General features: G+C 42.1%; 1 protein-coding gene across 1 annotated transcript; it reads right to left on the minus strand.

Annotated features, from left to right (window-relative positions):
- Positions 1-1,704: 1,704 nt before the first annotated feature.
- myo10l1 (myosin X, like 1) lies at positions 1,705-21,176 on the minus strand. The gene is made up of 41 exons (XM_070919784.1): positions 21,066-21,176; positions 19,447-19,634; positions 18,823-18,957; positions 18,226-18,350; positions 18,053-18,066; positions 17,840-17,924; positions 17,498-17,604; positions 16,684-16,813; positions 16,478-16,596; positions 16,210-16,356; positions 16,026-16,126; positions 15,499-15,565; positions 15,072-15,164; positions 14,891-14,959; positions 14,716-14,798; positions 14,241-14,343; positions 13,681-13,761; positions 13,439-13,563; positions 13,219-13,342; positions 12,603-12,709; positions 12,178-12,469; positions 11,189-12,025; positions 10,868-10,991; positions 10,613-10,754; positions 9,540-9,644; positions 9,342-9,437; positions 9,171-9,264; positions 8,880-8,935; positions 8,342-8,484; positions 7,927-8,121; positions 7,561-7,718; positions 7,349-7,469; positions 5,883-6,031; positions 5,357-5,505; positions 4,988-5,195; positions 4,712-4,848; positions 4,374-4,497; positions 3,216-3,569; positions 2,652-2,825; positions 2,364-2,555; positions 1,705-1,809 (listed from the first exon to the last, which is right to left on the minus strand). The coding sequence occupies exons 1-41, from the start codon at positions 21,174-21,176 to the stop codon at positions 1,705-1,707; spliced, it is 6,069 nt and encodes a 2,022-aa protein (XP_070775885.1).
- Between the last annotated feature and the right edge of the window lie 511 nt (positions 21,177-21,687).

Genomic DNA, 21,687 nt, shown 5'->3' on the forward strand with positions numbered 1-21,687 from the left:
TAAATACACTCACACACACACACACACACGCACACACATACACACAGCATTCCAGACAGCACCTCAGGGTGGTTAAGATAGCAGGGGGCATACAGTAATAATAGTAGTATCAGTAATAAAACTCACATGTTCATAGACAGGTTGGAAACACAGACAAACTGGAGCTCTTATGCATTATTGTTCAAGTCACTGATCTTGGTAAAGAAAAGAAAATGAGAATAGCATGAGCAGACAAGGATATACAGTATTTTATGGCTCCAATTAATGCTGCAGAGTGAGTCCCACAGACAACAACAATGATCAATCATCTATCAAAACACTATGAAAACATGGCCGCCATAGCAGCCAGTCTCATTTATGGTCTGTGTTTTTACTATTTAATTCTTATTTCTGTGAGTCACATTAATGGCACAGCCAGTGAATGATGTACAGTGTTGGCATCATATTCAGACATACAGTGGTCATTATTAACACCATTCACTTGCATGTATTTTACATGAGAGGTGTCACATTGCATTAATATGGCATCTATATACTGTACAGTGCAGTGGCCACTGGAAATTCAATAATAACTCTTATAATGTGTGATATACAGTACAAAACGATACATGTCGGTTCAGATTAAGTGTACATGTATGTGAATATACAGTAGATATATGCAGTGTGTGTTATATGTAGACATAGATAGGGAAATGTTTTGTCTTATACTATTCTGGTTGATATTTTTCTCCTTGTAAAGGCCAAGTGAGGCTGTTAACCATGCACAGACTCTCCATGTCAAGCTAAACATGACCAGAGAGCGTCCAAAGCAAAACCTCTACTCTTCCTTCTCAAGAATATCTGTTTGATATTGTTCGGAAATACTTTGAGCCACTTTCTTTGGCTGTGTTTTCTTCTTGTGGCCACACGGTGGCACTGACGAGTGAGCAAGTGAACACTATGTTAGGGCCGGGAGCTCATTTTTCCCATTTAGTTGCCCTGAAGAAGAATCATCAATCATCGAGTCCTTTTTCTCAGTCACAAACAGATGTAATAACAGCTGATGTTACAGATCAACGACAGAGAGAGAACAACAGAGAGAAAGCAAGCAAGAACAAGAATTCAGCATCATAACTTAATACCAAACAAAGATGCAACAGGAAAGGGGACACATGAAGAGAAAGAGAGAGACTCTGAAATTAGAGGAGTGAGAAAGAAACAGATGGAACTTAGAAAGTGTGGCTTTCTTCTGTCTGGCAGTGCATTGTGGGGAGGGAGGGAGCCGCCTGGGACAGACTGGGACTGGGCGGCTGAGTTGTGCTTGTTAGTTTTGAGTTTTGTCCGGAAAGGAAAACGGCGAGAAGTTTGGAGTGTGCTTGAACATCTACATGCAGGACTACAACTGGAGGAGAGGGGTTTGTATTTGAAAGGACTGTCCCAAAATGCAGGTTGTTTTTCTTTGTCATGCTCATTTCTAAATAGATCCCTAATCCCCCATCCCAAGTGAAACCCAGGCCAGTAGAGTGTGCGTTTGGCTTCGGTGCCCACTTCTAACTTGCTTTTCCCTGTTCGATCCTAGACGCTCATCCACCACTCTTGATTCAACCTTGAGGATTAGGTGGTTGGTGCGACTGCCTCCATCAAAACCAACCAACCAACGATGCAGGGGGCTGAGGCCTCTGTTGCCACTGGGTGAACCCGAGGGCTCTGACTGGTTGGTGGCAATCACCTGACCCAGGAACTGGTGACACTGGTCACTGACATGATACTGCAGCGTTTCTTCACCATCATGTTTATGTAGGCCCTCATGATCTTGGTGATCTCCCCAACCTAAAGAGAGAGAAAAGGCGATTTAGTATTGCTTTTCCATAAAGTTGGGGGGCTCACAAGAGGCAGATTTACACAAAGGTGTGAGGGGACGACCACTTCTAATGAGAAGCATGCTGGCAGCTTTAGTCCCCAGTATGAGTCATGCTCCAAAAACCCTGGATCCTACACTTCCCATAATGCACCCAAACATCATAAGTGTTATTTAATTTGCAAAATCAGTGGTGTGCCCCTTTAAGTAAACAAGATAAAAAACGTATAGTAATAAAATAAAATGGATATGGCCAAGCAATATGTAAAATACCTCAAATTTAAACAGGTATAATCATTAACAGGAAGATGAGACAAAACAAACGAGAATAACAACGTTCCTTCCCTCTCAATCACAACCACCAACTTATTAATTTTATTTAAATAGGCAACATTTCCAGTCATATCTCCATCAGGTGAATCCTAATTTAATTCAATTCACTGATAATGAAAATAATCCATAGTTGCAGCCCTAAAAGGGGTGAAGAAAAAAAGAAATTAAAAGTAAATAAATAATGAGTTCTCACCAGTGGCGTCTCAAAGAACATCTCTCTCTCATCCACGATGACCTTGTAGGTGCAGGGCTGTGAAGCCCCAAAGAAGGTGATGTGTTCGTACTGGAAGGTCTCCAGTGGCTTAGGCTCACCTCGTTTATACACCGACACGTTGTCAGCACTCACACTCAGCCACAGATCATGAGGGAAACCACCCTCTTTACACTACAGAGACAGAAGACGAAAGAGAAGAGAGTCGGGAAAAGAGGTTAATCGTCAGGTATTTGCACAAATCTCTGAAATCCTCTGTTATTTTCTCACCTCCACGTCAAACAGAGTGGATCCATATCCGGGCCATTCCTTGATAATGCTCATGTATTTAAGCATGGCCTGATGCTGAGGCGTGCCCTGCAGTCGGGTCCACTTCTCCAGAACACTGGTCCGTGTGGCGGACGTCTCCTCCTTCACCCACATCTCCATCTGCTCCTCCTCCACCTGCAACAACACAGGTCAGCCAGTCAGTGAAGAATACTCTGTCAAACTATCAGTCAGTCAGTCAGTCAGACAGCAATCCAGTTTGTTGGGAGGTCCATCTGTCATTTAGTAAACCAGACTGATTCAGCAGAATGCAGAGATCCATGCAAATCAGTGCTGCAATACATGCTTACAATACAGTTTAAATTGTTTGATGTATTTTGTAAGTTACAAGCAGCTATTGGTTTCCATTCATTTCCATACCATATGAAAATAAATGCGTAAACTCTTGTAACCTGAATTGCGTAATCCTTGTGCAAGTCTGCATTTTATTACTCCCAATATTACATCATAACTATACATTGTAATTTTAAAAAGTACTTATGATAAAACTTGACTTCCACCACTGACCTTCTGCTTCTTCAGTGAACCAGTCTTGAAGCTTCTCCTCAGGGTGCCATCCAGGAAGCTCGGGGTCTTTCGTTTCTCCACTCCGGGCAGGATGCCTCCCTGTCCTCCTACCGTGCCCTTCCCATCTCCGGGTCCTCCTCCTCCAGCTCCTCCAGCTCCACCTGTTGCCCCCACGCCTGGCTTGGTGGAGTGGAGGACGCGATTGCGGAGACGTCCGATTGGATAAACGCTTCCAAGGCTCCACCCAGCCCGACCTGCCCCGTCACCGTGGAGATACTGGAGCCGTAAAGCGGCCAGGTGCTGCAAAGTCTCCTCTGAGGCTGGGAAGTGACCACTTATCAGAGATTCATGGGCCTGAGAGAGAAACAGAACAAGAAAGTGACAGTCAGAGCAAATCTGGGGTTGGAGAAACAATTTAATGTCATCACATTTCTTTTCTCACAAAATACAACATCACCGTTTCAATGTATGTACATTTGTGGCTGTGGAAAAGACAGACAATTGCTATAAGGACAGAAACATTTAAGAACAAAAAGTATATTTAAGAACAGCAGTGGAGAGTTTGTACTGCTACAGATGGATGGATTTTTATTATGTCTATTTTATTTCATAGAAGGATAAGAATATTACCAAATGATCTCAGTTCTCTACACCGGCTTCCCTGTCAGATTTGTTTACACTAGTTTGCATCTGTTAAGCTTTCCAGCCTTGTTTTTGCCTGCCTAACCACTACCTGACCCCCATCTGAATACATTTGACTGTCTACCTGGTTCTGACCTCAGTAAACGTGAACTTTTACCTTTCTCTGACTGTCTTCGTGTCATGCTTTTGCTTTTCCACGCTCGCTGTCTTCCTGAGCCATTATAACAACAGCGAACTCGATGGATCTGTTTTCTTAATAATACACAATTTTCTTTGTGTTGATCCACATTGTATTTTGATAGAAATATGGTTGTATAAAGTAACTCAAAAGTAAATTGAATTACAATGTAATTACTTTTGTTAAAGAGAAATGAGTAATCTCATTTAAATTTTTGAGAAAGTAATTAGTGATTAGTAATTGATGATTATCCAAGTTGTTTTTATTGTGGTCTGGAATAAGATTCAAAGCATTAATCGTGCCTAAATCTTATGCCGACACTGCACAGTGAAGCTCACCTGCTCAAACATGAAAGCAAACTCCACTCCTTCTTTTGGCATGCTCTCCACATCCAAAAAGCAGTAGAGCTTGAAGTAGAGTTTCCATTCTCCTTCCTCCTCCTCTTCTTCGCTGCCTGCCAGTCTGGGAAAAAAATAGATAAAGCAGACCCAGGATGAGTTACCACACACAGATTAAAACAACAGTATAATTAGTCAGATGGACACTTATATAAACCTGTATTTAGACAGATATGACAATGAAGACCATCAAACAATTGAAATATGTGCAGATGTAATTATTACAGATGAATCCTGCACTAAAACAGTTGCATACTTGTTCATAGAACTGGAGATACCTTTCAAACTTGGCCAGAACATCTGCCACAATCACTCTGCTCTCCAGAGCTCGGTCTGTGAAGGCGTTGTGTTCAAACAGAGAAAACAGGTTCTTACTCTCCTCCATGGCCAAACCTCTGATCAGCTTCTCCACGACCTGCAGCAGCAACATAAAGACACCGACCAGTTTGTTACAGCATATCGGAATTCAACCATGAGCTCTTGTCCTGCGTCTTAAAATTAGACTGAGAGGATCATGTGTCAGTGTGTGTGTGTGTGTGTGTTTTGATGTGCACCTCTCCAGCTGTGGTGTGTGAATTGATGGAGATCTTGCAGGAGCCTCCCCCGTGGCAGTAGACGGTGGTGCTCATCTCCTGTCTCACCAGCAGGGCGGCGATCTCCTCCTGAGAGGGAACAAACTCACGAGTCTTGGTCTTCTTCAGGGATTCCCCGATGAAACTGGCGTAGCGCTCGATATCTGTGCCGGGAAAGCGCTCACGTACCCTGAATCATATCACATCACACATTTATTACACATTTATTTCCATATATATATAAAAAGCACAATCCATAATGCATACACACACAAACACACCGACACACACACACACACACACACACACACACACACACACACACACACACACACACATACACACACACACCTCTTGAGATGGAAGCGGAGGTATCTGAGAATGGCTCGACTGGGTAGGAAGGTGCAGCTCATGCAGGTGAGCAGATGCCAGTGTGCCCGATTGGCTGGGCTGTTAGGCTGAGGCACATGATTGGTCTGCTTGATCACCTGACAATACACCTGAAAAACAAAAATATGGAGGGGATTTAAGAAATCAGAAATTTTAATCAGCATTTGATGGCAAACAAACATGTCAGACCACTGCAGAAACATCATGTTCTTATATGTTATGGTGGAAAAAGCACTGAGACACAACTTCATAGGTAATACTAGGACAGAGAACATTCCAGGAATACTTGTAATACTTATATTATCATTACTACAGTGTCACTTTTACTACATGTTCTTTTGTCATGGTTTCTAGCATGTGAATGTGCTGCTGAAATCTCCTTTTTGCTGTTTAGCTTTTTTCTAACAATTTAAGTTTACTCAAAGCTCACAGTAATTCTAATTTCAACTCTGTTTCTAAAGTAGACTTTTCTTGACAAATGAAATACCTCATCCCTGAGAGGTCGCAGGTCCTGGCAGGTCTGCAGGATGCCCTGAATGATGGGCACCGTGTCTGCCAGCGTCTCCATCTCCTGCAGTGAGTTGAAAACTCGCACCGCCTCGTCCTGCAGACTGGCATAGCCCTGCTGCCTTTGTACTGCACAAAGATGAAGATTCAAAGAAAAGAAAAAGGTGAAGAAAGACAGAGAAATGTTCAGTACGAAAGAAAAAAAACAACATGTAGTTTATTGATGATACTAAAGATGACAGCTATGACAAAGCAAGGATGATGCTGATGTGAGAGGTTCAGAGTAATATAAAAACAAATATGGTAGAACTGATATTCAGCCACTTGATCTGTGTCAGTGTGGGAGTCTGGATTATTGGGGCATGACAAGGCATCAAACAAAGTAAAATATTATTCAAACTACTGTGAGATGACATTTCATCCTCTCAGTGAGTTATCTATTATATATATCTGTTATCTATTGGGAGGTGAACGATGAACTGTAACACAGCTGGCTTTTTAAGAGCGCACAAGCTACAGCTGAAGTGAAAAATGTGGTTTTGACCTGCAGAGGGCAGTAACATGTATGGAGGCTTTTCAATGCACACAAGTTGTGAAAGAAGAAAAAGAGTCAAGAAGAAAGGAAGAAGAAGAAGAAAGAGGACCTGTCCCAATACTAACACTTGCTGTATTTATGTGTGGAAGTTTATCACAGCTCACGGGGAAACACTTGGTTAATAAAGACATGCCGTCCCTCACACAAATACAGACACTGTACATGGCACAATCCAGCTCCGATAATTTGTTAGAGCATCTAACACAAGTAGTATCAACCATTCAGTATTACAATTACAATCAGAGGATTTAAGTCAAGTTATGCAGAAGCGTGTGGGTCTACTCTATATAAAAGAGACACAACTTGATATTATTTTGAACGGTTTCTGTTGGAATGGAATGAATGGAACATTTTTCTAAAAAATCTTTGAATGTGATATTTTATATTTATCTTGACAGAGTCAGATATGCTATATTATTCCCATCAGTCCCATTAAGACGAACAGACTGTTAATATCACCTGATAACATCTGCGGAGGTTCTGCCATGACTTTGTAGTGTTTGGAGATTAATAATAACGCTCACGCTGAATCATAAACGTTTTCATGTCTGCTGATTATTGTCGGTCAAAAAACCAGCATGAAGGCGCATTACTGCCAACAACTGGGCGCGTGAGGCGCACTAAATCATGGTGAATTGTGGGATACACTATGAATACCGCTTCAAAAGCAGTATTAGGAAAAGTGTGCATTAAGTGTGGGTTAAATGTACTGTGTGTCGGCATATTTCAGACATGGGACACAATTGCCGACTAACTTTCTGTGCATGAATGCGCACTTAAGTGCTCAAGACCACAAGTGTGGATACTGGTTGTTTTTAATGTGTGGGCTGCTGAGTTTGAGTTTCACTCACGGCTGGTGACCTCTCCATAAGGGAGCGGCAGTAGAGGGGAGTGCAGAGGATGCTGAGTGTATCTGAGGATGGGGTTCCTCCTGTACATTTGCTCGACAATGTCTGGGTTCACGCTGTTCTCCTGAGAGGACACAAAGAGATAAAATTCAACTTTGGAGTGAGTTGATGTTGATGAAGTTGAGAAAGAAGATTTAACTGGGAACGTGTTTCACCTTGATGTCTCTGATGAGCTGCAGAGTTGGAGTTTCTATGGGAGTCTTGCTGTCTATGACTCCCTGTATAGCAGCTGTCCACCTCATGGCCTCGTTCAGCATCTTGGTGTAGAGGCGGTAGGAATGCTTCCTCCCGTACACGATGATGTTCCAGTAACCTGTGAAAACATTGATTACAACATCTATTACCTGAAAATGAAATAAAAAATATTACCACTAAGGGGATGCTTATAACAGATGTATCATTATTCACCTTTATTTAGTTTAATGAAGACTCCTCTCTTTACATCTATTCCCTAACCTCCTACGTCTAATCCCTTATTAAATTTGCCTTTCTGCCTTTTCCCTTCGCTTCTCTCTCCTCACCTGTCTCCCTGTGCACCCGTTCATCCGGCTGAATGATGGAGCAAAGGGAGTTAAGGACCAGAGTTCCCATCTTGGAGGAGTTTCGCTCCGAGCTCTTGTAGTAATCCAGAGAGTTGTGGGTCAAAACAAACCAGCGCTTCTTCAGCTTCAGGGAGGTGCTCTTAGCATTCGTCTTCATCTCCTTTTGGAGCCAACCTGAAAGATGACGAGGCAGGAAGAGCGAGGGGAGGGGAAGGATGTAATGTTTTATTACAGCGGGTGGCCACAATTTCTCATTTTGAGATATAACATGGATCACACATTTTTATCAAAATATCTCGCAACATGAGATTTTAAATACTTGAGAAAGTAATACTTGAAATCTTTCAATAGAGACGTGCATGTGAAGGTTTATCCCCAAAACATCCGTTCTCACCCCTGACAAGGAACTCCTGCCCGTCTATCCTGGCGTCTCCTTTGGGTTTCTGCAGCAGACTGATCCAGTGGTGCATCTCCTCCGGTGTGTCACTGTTGCAGTGGATCACACGGTTGGCCGTAATGATGACAAAGGAGTTGGGTCTGCAAAGGTCAAATTATGAACTTTTAAATGAAGAACATCCACCTCCAGATACTTAAAGGCATATTGAGTTTTCCATGTAAGAGAGAGACAACATGTGTGTGTCATATGTTCAAATGTAGCTTCTAAAAAGTTTAATTTTGAAAGGCAAGCTATAGCCGCATTGCATCATGGTCTATTGACACTACACCCAGTGGATAGATTGCATTTTCTACAAAGGAGTTTGTCCATGTGTGTTTGGAGAACATCAGAAATCATCTCTCTTTCATTTGGAGGAACTGAACCAAAGCTCATTATCTTCTGCTGTAAATTTCAATCAGTTTGACATGAAACATGAACAAAGAACATGGAAAGTGAATCAGCATTTCCGTTCTTCTTGATAACTGATCCAACTTACCGATCAGGATTATCTGAAGCACAAACAGAGTCAATCAGCCCCACGTCAAGAGTTCCCTGAAGGACGAAAGTAGGAGGAAAACATGAATTAAAGGTGCACTACTAGCGATTACAAAGTGATGAAACTCAACACAAAGTGAATTTAACGTTAGGGTGCCATTTTTAGGATCAGGCTATGAACTTTGGATGGAAATAAAACTGCACATCGTACAGTAAAAGCCATACAATCTACTGAGTGTGACAGAGGACGAACTTAAAGACAAAAAAAGTGATCTTGTTTTTAGAGACTGACCACAGCGTTCTTCGGGTTGGCCTGTTCATGGGACATCTCCAGCAGCTGCTCGGGAGTGCACACACGCACCTTACTGAGCACATTAAACCACCCGCTGCACAGAAAGACAGTGAGAAGTTAGAATATATGAATCTACTCAGATTACTTGTTTTATAGAAGTCTCCACCTCACCTTGCATCCTCTGGTGACTCAGCAAACACCTGATAGGTCCTCTCATCTGTCACAATGTTCAGAGCGTTCTCCTTCTCATGATTATCTACGATCTCCCTGTAAAAACACAAACAGCACACATGTCTGAGAGATGCAGCTGGAAAGCAGAGAAACAGTGAATAAGCGATTGTGTGTTTTTTGGCTTTGTATAAATCTTACTTGGCAGCTCGGATGTCGATGGTTCCCTTCAGCTTCTCCTCGCTGTCGTTGTCGTAGTACATCAGCTTGCTGTCCCTCAGTACAAACCAGCGCATCTTCCAGTTTCTGAGGTCGAATGAGACACAATGAAAATAGAGGCCAAGACAACCCACTCTAGACATTATGAAGAGGTCTATGTGACTCTGTAATATTGGTCTAGAAATTGAATTTCTATCTGGAATACAAAGTGAATTAGCTTCTTTGTATATAATTCCTCTGACATACTTACATGTATACAAGGGTGGAAGTAAATAAACACAAAATCTATGTAAGTACGATTTAAAAGCTTTTTTACTGAACATAAGTTTCTGAATAATCTCTTTGATTGTAGAGTAATAGTAATCCGCTTACTTTATTTTAAAATGTTCAATAATTTTCATCTCGTTTGCCTTTTTAATTCATAAAGACAACTTCAAGGACCTGCATGGAAATAAGTTCTATTCACTTTTTTCATGTTTAAATTTTATGAATTATTTTGTTTCTGCATGTTCAGGTCCTCTGTTGGACTGAATTTGCGCCTTTTGTTTGGTTTTTCTTCTTTTTTTGTTTTGTGAATATTAACATTGTGTAATGTGTACAAAACCAAACAAGCATCAAACAATGTCCTCTTTTTTACTCTAAATATATTTTAAATGATCAGCTTCTTACTCTTTTAAATTAGACAATTAACTATGAATTGAAAATAAATATCAGCTTGTCAGCTTGAGTAGGACACTGTAGTCTTCCAGCACTGCAGAGGGTTCAAAACACTGGGTTAGACATACATATGAACACCTCAGCAGGACACAGGGGCTTATTCATCCAAGACAGATGATCATTCACACGCTGTCTTCAAAGTATAAGACAGTCCTTCTAACAATCAAGCCACCATGCATCAACCAGCCAAACATTACATCGGTTTTTAAAGAGTTAAGAAGAAAAGTAGTGTTTTTAGTTGAATGAATATACACTAAATGTGGATTTTGAAGGTTTGTAGGAGCGGGACAGAGTTTCATTTAAGTAGCATGCAGGCTACACTCAGTAACAACTACAACAACCTCCGTGAGAGAGTGGAGAGGCCTCCTCCCTTCTTGTAGAGCCAGCCAGACTTGAGAGACTCTTGTTTGGACCGGAACCACATGAAGGTTTCGTCCTTCAGCACACACCAACGCCTCCTCCACGGGATCATCAGACCGGCTGAAGGAGGAGCAGAGAATAAAAATACATGACATGCGAAATTCAAAAGGTGGAGATGATTTCACTTCAAAATGAGACAGCCACCTTTAGACAAAAATATAATATGTACCCACCCTTCATGTAGAGGTAGCCGTGGAAATATGGTGGTCCATTTCCATTAAACACGGTCACTCTGCCATTTGTCACCTCTTCATCAGTGTCCATCATGCCATCATGTTCATCGTCACTGTCGGCATACTGCAACATCATACAATACAATAACATGAATTATTTCTTTATATAATAACAAATGACCAAGACAACTGTTATAAGTAACACAACATTATCACTAACAATCCTGAGTAAAATTTCAGAAATGTAAATTTTCACTGCTTAGCTGCTCATACATATCTGCGTGCACGCGTGTGAGGATGCGTGTGAGTGTGTGTCCTCACAGAGTCGGAGCTGCCTCTGTAGGACTCGATGCTGGCGTTGGTGCAGGTGGACTTCCTCAGGTGCTCCTCGTCCGCCACGGCAGCGCTCCCGCGGTTGCTCCCCGAGACAGAGCTGTCGTCTCCGGCGGTAACGGAGCCCTCCTCCTCCTCCTGGTCGTAGTCTGACTCTGTGTCTGCCGGCATGCTGTAGATCGGCTCCTCCCCGTCGGCCAGGCTCTCCACCATGCTCACCTTCCTCTCCGGCTCTGCATTGGCTCCCTCTTTCTTCTCCCCCTCTCCTGGGGGAGGTGGTGGAGGGACAGCAGAGCCATCTCCAGGTGGAGGGAGAGGAGGAGGGGGAGGAATTCCAGCAACAGGCACACCATCTGCATGCAAAGGGGGTGGCGCAGGAGGCACCGTCCCCTCTGCAAAAGCAGGCGGGGGAGGAGGGAGGTGAGCAAATATCTCCTGATCCAAAGGAGTGTCTGTTTCAGCAGGAGGAGGGAAGTCAGGGAGAGGGATGCACTCCTCCTCAGCATGAAACCCCTCGTCCACCTCCTCTTCTTTGGACGCACCTCTGGCGGCACTTGCAGCTTTAGGAGCTTTCACCTCTGCAGCCGGCTTGGATGCGGCTGCTCCCAGTGAAGGATCCACGCCTCCGAAGTTCAGGAGGTCGATGAGCTCCGTGGCCTTGCGAGACGCCTCTTTCTTCATCCGTTTAAGTTCAGCGTCCCGGCGCAGCTGCAGCTCCTGTTTGGAGGACTCGCACAGCTGGGACACCTCATCCTCTCTCTTCTTCTGCAAGCGCTCGATCTCTCGCTCCAGCTGCAGGATCTCCTCCATCTGCCGGGCCTCGTCCTAGAGGGGAAGAGAGGAGAGAAGAGACATCTTAAAGCTAAACGTGTCACTTTACAAACATTTCCTTACTTCTGTAAATTAAAAGGAGGAGAATGAGCTGCAACATCCCCAGTAAGACATGAAAAAATCTAAACTTGACGCACTGAAGAAGCAGCGTTTTCCTCTGATGATTTATCCTTCTTCTCATCTCTTTCATCCACTTCCTCACTCTCCCCAACGCCCGGCGTCTTCTTCTCTCCCTCCTCTTTCTTCTTCTGTTCATCCTCTTTCCTCTTCTTCTCCTCTCTGAGTTTTCGAACTCGAGTACGCGCCACCTGACCTCGCCTGTGCCTCTGCAGCACCAGCGCCGCCTTACGCTGCTTCACGAACCGTCTGCGTTGGATGTGCTTTCTGAAGTGTTTCTGGAGGGTGACGACGCTGACACGTACACGCTTGAAGTGCTTCCTGTGGACAAAATGGAAAAACACATAAAACACAGTGAATAAGAAGTAGCACACAATACCATTTATAGCCGTTACAGATATATAACCTTATACGTGAATGCCTAAAATATCAGTCCCTAATAGGAGGGTCTTACTTGGCAGAGAAAGTGAGAAGGTGTGCTCGAATTATCATGGCAGCTTGGCGTCGGACTTCATCCCTGTCTTTCTCTAAACGCTGCTCCAGAGACTCTTTCATAAACACCTGCAGAAGAAAAGGGGAGGAGTTACCAGGAAGGCGTCTAATGTAATGTATACAAAACCTATTAAATGGCGGTTAATGTTAATAATGTATTGTTATTCGTGGTGATGAATCTGTCACGATAGCTTTAGAGTCTGAAAGGGGTGTTGCCAAAAACTACTAAATCATACTAGTGGTGGAATGTAACTAAGCACATTTACTCAAGTACTGCACTTCAGTACAAATTTGAGGTACTTTGAGGTACTAGGTTTTTGCAATTCTATACTTCTACCCCACCACATCTCAGAGACAAATATTGTACTTTTTACTTCGCTACATTTGTACATTTGACAGTTTTAGTTACTTTTCAGATTACAATTTTTAATACCTATTTTTCAGCAGAATGAATACTTTTACTTTAAGTAAATTCAGCTGATAATACTCACATACTTGTAGTGGAGTGTCTTCACAGTGTGGTATTAGTACTTTAACTTAAGAAGGATCTGAATACTTCTTCCACCGCTGAATCTTACCTTGGTCTTGCCAAACTGCCACTCTTTCTTGGTCTTGTCATATTTGGTAAGAAGATCTGTGCTTCTCTTCTTATCGTCTGCTGCTGCCGCTGGTGATACTTTCTCTTTCAGAATGATCTTATATCTGGCAGGCAGAAAAAAAAGAGTGAGCGACAAAAAAAAAAAAAAAGGAAAAAAAAGTGAGATCTCAGCAATAATATTTCAAAGGGTAAAACCTCACCGAGAGAAGAAATCTTTGAAAGTTCTGCGGACGGGGAACCCGGCCCGACGGATCTTCACGGTCTCCAACATCCCAGAATATCTCAGCTGGTTCAGGACGACCTCTGGGTCAAACACATTTGGATTCTGCGAGTAAAATAACAAAGATTATTCAACATTAAACTGATACTTCATTAGGGTGATTGTCAATCGGGCTCTGAGACAGTATTCATGTGAATTTGAGAACTGACAGAGGTGTGAGACCTTTTTCATGTTGGGCTTAATGCAGCGGATGAAGAAAGGGTTGGATACACTCAGAGTGGCCATGAGAGCGTGGAGGGAGTCCTGAGGAGACAGAGAAAGAAGATAAAACAGTGGCAGTGAACAAAATGACCATAGTAACTCCTTCAATAATCGTTACATATACGAAGGGAAGACACTTGAAAAATAGTTAATAGAGTTAATCTTTAGTGCTTATGTCTCAGTCGGGTTTATAACAATTACTATTAGTTGAGCGGCAGAAATCTTATTTATAAAGGAAAAATGCAAATATTCACTGTTTTCGGTTTCTTAAAATGTGAGGATTTGCTGCTTTTCTCTCTCTTTTGTTTTATGTCACTATAAAGTGAATATCTTTGGGTTTTGGAGTGATCTCACCTCTGGCTCTGGGAAAATATGTTGAGCATTTTCATTAATTTCTGACATTTTTAAAACAGAGCACCTTCTTTTATCCATAACTAGCCTCTCAGCTACCTGTGGCGCTGACTTTTACACCCTTTGTTATGTTGTGAGTCTTAAAGTCTTAAACTGCTTTCATCACTCACCCTGAACTGGGAGCTCACGGTAGGTTTGCGTCTGGCCGTTCCCATCTTCTCCTCATTGTTCCTGCTGCCGACCTTCTCAAACAAGTCATAGATGAAGTCCAGTCTGAGAGGCAGCAGAAACACAACGGATTACACACCTACATAAGCTATGACAGTGGAAATATTAGTGCAATTATAGCAGTCCTCAGTCCTGTTTGGTTTTTGTCACTTTTTTTCAAAGCCCATCAGATACTGTCAGAAACACATTTATAAATCTTTTCAGTCCCTGAAAAGTTGACTATATGTTCCAGATTATGGTTTTCACCTAACAACGACAGTTTGATACGGGCCTTTAAAATAAGTCGAATCAATTCGCATCAAAGATTTATATCAGCTCAAAAAACTGAGCAAACTTAAGGATGCTTTCTTTGAATAACTTAATACAATCTCAGGACTCATTAATAAACTATTAATTTAGTGTATCTGAATGTCCTGCCTGCTGTCCTTGAGCATGTTGAGGATGTCGTCTCTGAAGGTGTCTCTGTTCTTCTCCAGGATCCCTCTAACATCATACAGGACCTGATCAAGACAGACAGGTTCATTGTAAATTCACACACTAACACTGTGACACAGCATGTTGACATGAAGTGGCTCAGTTATGTGTAACTCACCTCCCCAGCGTAATGTTTGATGCCGAACTGATGGTCAGCAAGTCTGGGCTTCACATAGTAAGGGTTTGTCTGCAGAAAACAGGAACATAGCACAAAAAATAAAATATAATGTACACTTAATACCAGCACAGCACCTTTTTTTTTGAATAATGCATGCAGTTAGCGAGTGTAAATAACCCACAGAGTGTCTGCTGTGCAACTTCTCCAGCAGAGTGAAGTCTGTTCCTTTGGGGAATCGACTCTCTTCATTCACAAGCGCCAACAAGCCCAGTTTCTAAGAGAGAGGGGGGGAAAAACATCATGTTGAGTCAGCTATTGCATCAGCTTGATGAAATCAGCACCACTTTCATATTTAAGACTTTTTAGGTCCATTTCCAGACAGCATCTGAGGCAAGCGTCCAACACAGCTCTTAACTGACAAAGAAGCAGCTTTTGTTTAAATTCACTCTGATGGAGAAAAGTCTGTTAAGTTTGGTGCTGAAGTAAATCGTTAAAGTGAACATGGCTGTCAACAAAAGACGCACAGAAAATATCAAGTTGAAAGATTTGGAAAACATTTGATGCACACTCTGACATTATTACAACTCTAAACACACTTGATTTCCTACCTTCTCTATGAGGTCGAGACACTCTGCATTGTCCATCCAGTCTATGGCGTCCCACTGGACACCTTCCCTGTGGAGAGTTAACCCAAACAGTTAAACATGTGAAACTTATTGAACTTACACAACCTGTACACACTGAACAAAACACTGGTTAAAAAAGATTCTCAGACCGACACAACCTGAATATCTTATATGTCTTAGAATCATTTAGACGGTTTACGTTTTTATTGTTGTATTCTGTGTTACACTTAAATTCTTCTTGTAATCTACTTACTTTAGCATTTTATTGTTTATTCTGTTCGTAAGCACGTTTTGTAAAACGTGACCTTTTTGTTTAGTAATTTTGTTCATGTGGTGACAGAATTGTATTATATATAGATTATTGTTGGGATCTAAAGTTTTTATTTGATCCCTTAAAGTTGTATTTTAGTTGTATTTTCTAATTAACTCACTAACAAACTAACTAACTAGTAACATGTTAGTGTTTGTTAACAGAGGTTTGTATAGATATGCTGTATGTTGAAGTGCACCTGTTGTACTCTAGCTGCTCCAGGGAGAAGATATGCTTGTTGAAGTACTCCTGAAGTTTCTCGTTGGCGTAGTTGATGTTGAACTGCTCAAACCGATTCACCTGGAGGCAAAGACAAATATCTTATAAACAGATCTGCGCTGCTGGTACGAAGAAAAAACTGCTTCAAGAAAAACAGTTCTGACCTCAAAGTTCTCAAATCCAAAGATGTCAAGGATGCCGATGGATTTAAAGTTTTCCTTCCCTTTGACCTTCTGATTGATCTTGAGGATGATCCAGGAGAAACACTGGGAGTACAACGCCATGGCAACAGAGTCCCGGGAATCCACGGCCTGTAGCGATGAGAAGGAAACCCGAGGGAGTGTTAGGGTGGGTGTGTGAGTGTGTCGGAAGGAGGCAGATATCGATCAAGAGGGGGAGAATAAATGTGTGTGTACATGTGTGTGTGCTGACCTGCTCTATAGTGAGCGGGGAGCAGATTTCCTCTCCTCTGAGGATTATGGATCGCTGAGTCAGGACTTCAGACAGCTGGAAGGCATCCAGGCCCAGCAGCTCGCTGGCATTACTGGCCACTGAGAGACGGACAAAGATAAGTTACACTTCTGCAACTATCTAACTTTTACTTTTCCTAACTCGCTTCACATGAGCCGTGAACTGACCTTGCTTGGTGGTGATCTGGGCTCCTCCTGCAGTCATGAACTCGATGTTTCCCAGCTGTAAGACTCCTGACAGCAGCTTAAACATGTCTCTGATCTCCTCCTCTGTGAACTCTAACACCTTCAGCGCCTCCTGCACAGCGAAAAGCACAGGAAAAGAGATTAGGTGCAACCAACAGACGAGGTGCTTATAACACCTTTTTAAAAATGTCTTTGCAGGCAAAGGTTCAGCCATACAGAGGTTTGATAAATGGTGTTTTGAATTTCAACATTTCTCTGAGGTGGAGCTGCTCTCCAGGCAGAAATCCTTTCAACCTCAAGATGCAAAGCAAGGTTTCCCTCTTTTTCACAAGACAGAACTCCAAAGAAGAGCAAACTATTAAACCTAGGGACATAATTTCAGTATAATAACACAATAAACACAAACATCCCCTCAGGGTTTGAAATTAGGTCTCTCTATGTGTTAGTTTTGATTCGGATCACAAGTTATTTTCAGTATGCCTTTGTGCTCATGAGTTTTATGGGAATCTGTTCAAACCCTGCGGGCAAATAGACTAACAAAAGGAAAAACAACCTACCTAGCAGAGGTAAAAACATACAGGGTATTTTTCAGTCAGTTATTAGAAAGTTAGAAGGTCAGCATCCAACTAGTTAATTAATGTGTATAGACAGCTAGTGTCTAGTGTAAACCTGGAAAGTCAGCTCAGATTACTTGTAGTGATATTTCTGTCCCTAGAAAATGTTTGTAAAACTACAATCTACTTGACAAAGACTGGAAATGTGAAAAGACAAACAGAGTTAATGAAGCCACACTGACCATAACACTGTTAAACAGTTCTTTGTCATTCAGGCTCTTGTCCTTCAGACATCCTGATTGGCTGAGGTAGTGGAAGGATTCGGGAGGGTCCTCCAGGAAGTAGAGGCCTGATAGAGGAAATACATGATGTCAGTTAAATTACACAAACGTGCTTCAGTTGATTATAACATGATCTGCTGGTTAAAGTGTATTTCCTATTGATCTTTTTGTATCAGCCATTTTGTGAAAACTGTTTCAAACAGACACATCAAACCAAAAACCCCAAAGAGTTTGTGGAATAATCTTGTGTTTTATTTAAAAGACGCTATTGATATTTGAATTTTTTTTTCTGCTTTTCCTCACTTTTGTGCTCCTTGTTAGCTCCCGCCAGCAGAGCGTAGAAGATGTGGTAGTTTCGTTCTCCAGGGTTTTGTCGTACCACTCGGTTCTACAGCAAAAATCAATGCAGCAAAGCCACCATTAATATTTCATTATGACTCACAATGCAAAACTGACAAATCACTCCTAATGAGCTTTAGCTTGATATAAACTGGCTGCAGACGCGGACTTGTTCACCTTTTCCAGTAAATCTGAAAGGAAGATAGTCAAAGAAACAAACCAGAGTTCATCATAAATATACTCCTTTTGCACACATTCTTATTCAATAAGATAATAATAAAAGCATATAAATATAAATTCTGATACATTTAATATAAATCCACTTATTTTGTATGTAAATATAAGGATACAGTCAATGACGCAGCCTCCCTGGATGTTGCCGCCCTCGGAGAAATGAAGTTGGATGAATTTCCCAAAGCGACTGGAGTTGTTGTTGTAGACAGTCTTTGCATTACCAAACGCTTCCATGATCGGACTGCACAGAGAGTAAAAACCTGCAGTTAGAGCTTTTTGTTTTGTGTGCACTGATCTGTGCATGCAGTGTAGAATACAGTACACCCACCATGTGCTGCAGAGGCCATTCATTATATGTTTCTCCAAAAGAAACAATGTTTTATTGACCTTTATTTGTCTTTGGGAAACTGACGGAAGCGAGCTCTTCTCTCTGCTTCATATTAACATGATTACACACATCCATCAGGGCCCATTACAAACACTGATTACTTAGCTCTCCCACAGTGGGCCGTCTCGTTGGCACTTTGGTACTATATCAGTACCATATATATATATAGATATTGCTAACTCCTGGAAAGTCTGTGTTATTTTCTATTAGAAAACTTAAAACGTGACCTAGACTTCTTTCGATTGATTTTAGACTCAGACTCAGACTCTTGCAGTAAAAGTAAAGGAACAGGAAAGTGTGTCTTCTTCATTTCGCTCGTCTGTACCTGCTCTGTACGATGGCCTGCTCCACTCGTGTACTTTTCTCTGATGGAGGAGTCCCAGCTGAGTTCTGGCTCATCATCGACAGGAACTGAAGCAACAGTTTGGTGCTCTCCGTCTTCCCTGCCCCTGATTCACCACTGGAGAACACACACACACACCCCAATTCAATTAAATACACTGCAACCTTCTGTGACATTCCCATATCTCAAATTGGTCTGGTTGTTTAATTGATATTGAGGTTTGATAGCGTCACAGGTATTGCATTAGCTCCCAGTCTATCTCAATCAGGATACAGAGCGAGACAAAGCCTGACCCTACAACCAGATTGAGGCAGTTAGCCAGCTTCATCCAGTGGGGGGCTTTCTTATTGTTGGAGGAATGCCATTCACCACCAAGGCAGATGCAACCTCTATTTCATCCTCTAGTCCTTCTTCATCTGACAAAAGGTATTATTTAGGATTGAACTTGATCTTTGCTCAGTCTCTCTCCCCAAACACCCACTGAAATCAATACGTCTGAAATGTGGAAATGCTACTTCCTTCAACCTTCACCTTGATTTTTATTGGGTATAATTATCATGTCATTGTCATTTTCTACCTGTCTTTGCAATGGTGCCAAGTACTCACCTGATGAGGACACACTGACTGTCGTGGCGTTTCCAGATGCAGCGGTAGCACTCATTGGCCACGGCAAAGATGTGCGGAGGGAGCTCCCCTAGATGGTGCTTGGAGTACAGGTCCACCCTCTCTGGGTCATACATACCTGGGATCTGCTTGTAGGGGTTGACGGCTGCCAGGATGCTGCCGATGTTAGTCTGAAGAGAAGTAACATATCTGGTTCTGTCTCTGTATCAAGTCTGAGCCTTTGGTATCTTTATTCTTTTTCTTTATTTGCTTCTTTCCTTTTCTTCCGTTGTCAGGTTTGTTTCAAGTATGCAGATATAAACACGCAAAAACACTGGCACACATGTGCAAACAACTAGCTCTCAGGAACACATGGAGTGCATTTAAAGCAGCCTTGTGTTGATATTAATCTGGACTGGAGGATAAGGGGACACAGCAGGGTGGAGGTCTGACAGCGGGAGTAAAGAGTGACAAATAAACAGATTCTTATTAGAAAGCTGAGGCTGAATCAGTGAGATGATGGATTTCCATTTCGAACTGTTTGTACTGAAACAGTCACCTTGCTTTCTATCCTTCTGCACTGAAAAACGACAGGTCAGCATGCCGTTCATCGTGTCACATTACCCTGTCGGTGCATTTTGTGTACTACACAAAACTGTGCCGCAGGACACATATACACGTAAATGCATGAACACACAGTGGCACAGAAAGCTGACCCACACAGGGTGAATTCTTATGATCAGTTTAAGGGAAATCCGTGTATGGACAATATTTCATCATCTAGATTAGGTCACACCTAGGGAGGCTGTTATTGGTCCGTTGTCCGGTAATCTTTCAGGTGTTCAGACTTTCAAGTCACCATAAACGTGATCAAAATGTACTAGTTTTTGGCCTTTATCATAATCAATTCATCTCAATATCCATATTATAACCACAAACAGAGATTATTGTCTTTTCAAAGGGGACATTTCCTACTGCTGCTGCTTCACATTAAAAGAGTTCAACTGGCAAAACACGGGGTGGCTTTTATTGTGAAGAAGTCATAGGAAACACAATGTATTTGTCACCGTGGTTTGCGCTGACCTAAACTGTTCATCAGAAAGTGTCTATGAAACAAGGCAACTGTCATTTTCTGGGTTTTTCGTCAATGGACAGGCTGCAGACCTCCAACTCCTCAACACGGCAACAAACTTTACTGTGTCCTGCCGTTGTTTTGAAAAGTGTGTAGCATGAAATCAGATCACAGTTGCAATTATTATTGACAGACTATATTATTAAAACCTGCAGTTTGTTTGGTTGCACTGTGAAAAGGTACACCAGCTCCTCTGTTGTATTTCTGACCAAGTAGCTGCTCAACGAGTGTTTGCTGTAGTGTTGACCACTGCTGTGGCCAAATCAACCAGGATTCAAATCGCCTCTCTCCATCTATTCCACTTACAGCAGATGGGTCTGTTAAGATGATTTGTGTTTCCCACTAAAAGTCTCTTGCATGCAAAGATTATTGGAAAAGGAGAAAGGGAGGCACATAAAGACATAAACATAATATACACACACACTTTGCCACATACATACACACTCTCACACATACGTACAAACACACGTGTTTGTGTGAATGCACTTACATAGATGTTATCCTTCTGGTAGCGCTGGTACAGGTTGTGCATGATGGCGGCCTCGTGCAGCTCAGCCAGTGCTGACATGTCCTCCACCCCATCGATGCTGGACTGGTGCATAGCGTACACCCGCTCCCTGGTAACCTCAGCCTGCTGCAAGTACAACACCTGGAAGACAACAAGACATACAGACTGTCACATGTCACCCCTTTAAATTTGTTAAGTTATGTAATGTGAGTTTTGGTGTAAAATGGGTTGTGAAATATCGTAATGTGCTTGTTTTTGTGCGTACCCACTTTAACGTCAGCCTGCGACATCTATTTCCACATCAGTTTCCTACATTTCCCACCAATAATCCTAAGAAAACACCTGAACTCTTTAAAGCGTTAAAGTTCATAAAGTCTCATTACGTAGATGTTCTTATGAATTTAGAATGAATAAGTCTGATAAAAAGTTGTCTCTGCATCGTGTATTATGCTGGTGTTACTTGTCATTGTGTATGCTCAAGGGCAAATGCAAAAATAAAACACATCCTAATACTTCTGGTACATTTCTGTCAACCCTCTTTATTCTGAGGTAGACGTAATACTTGAGTTTCAGTTGTCAAGCTGGTAATGACACCTACTGGATG

Source organism: Enoplosus armatus, chromosome 15 (genome assembly GCF_043641665.1).
Source record: "Enoplosus armatus isolate fEnoArm2 chromosome 15, fEnoArm2.hap1, whole genome shotgun sequence".
In the NCBI taxonomy this organism is placed as follows: Eukaryota; Metazoa; Chordata; class Actinopteri; order Centrarchiformes; family Enoplosidae; genus Enoplosus; species Enoplosus armatus.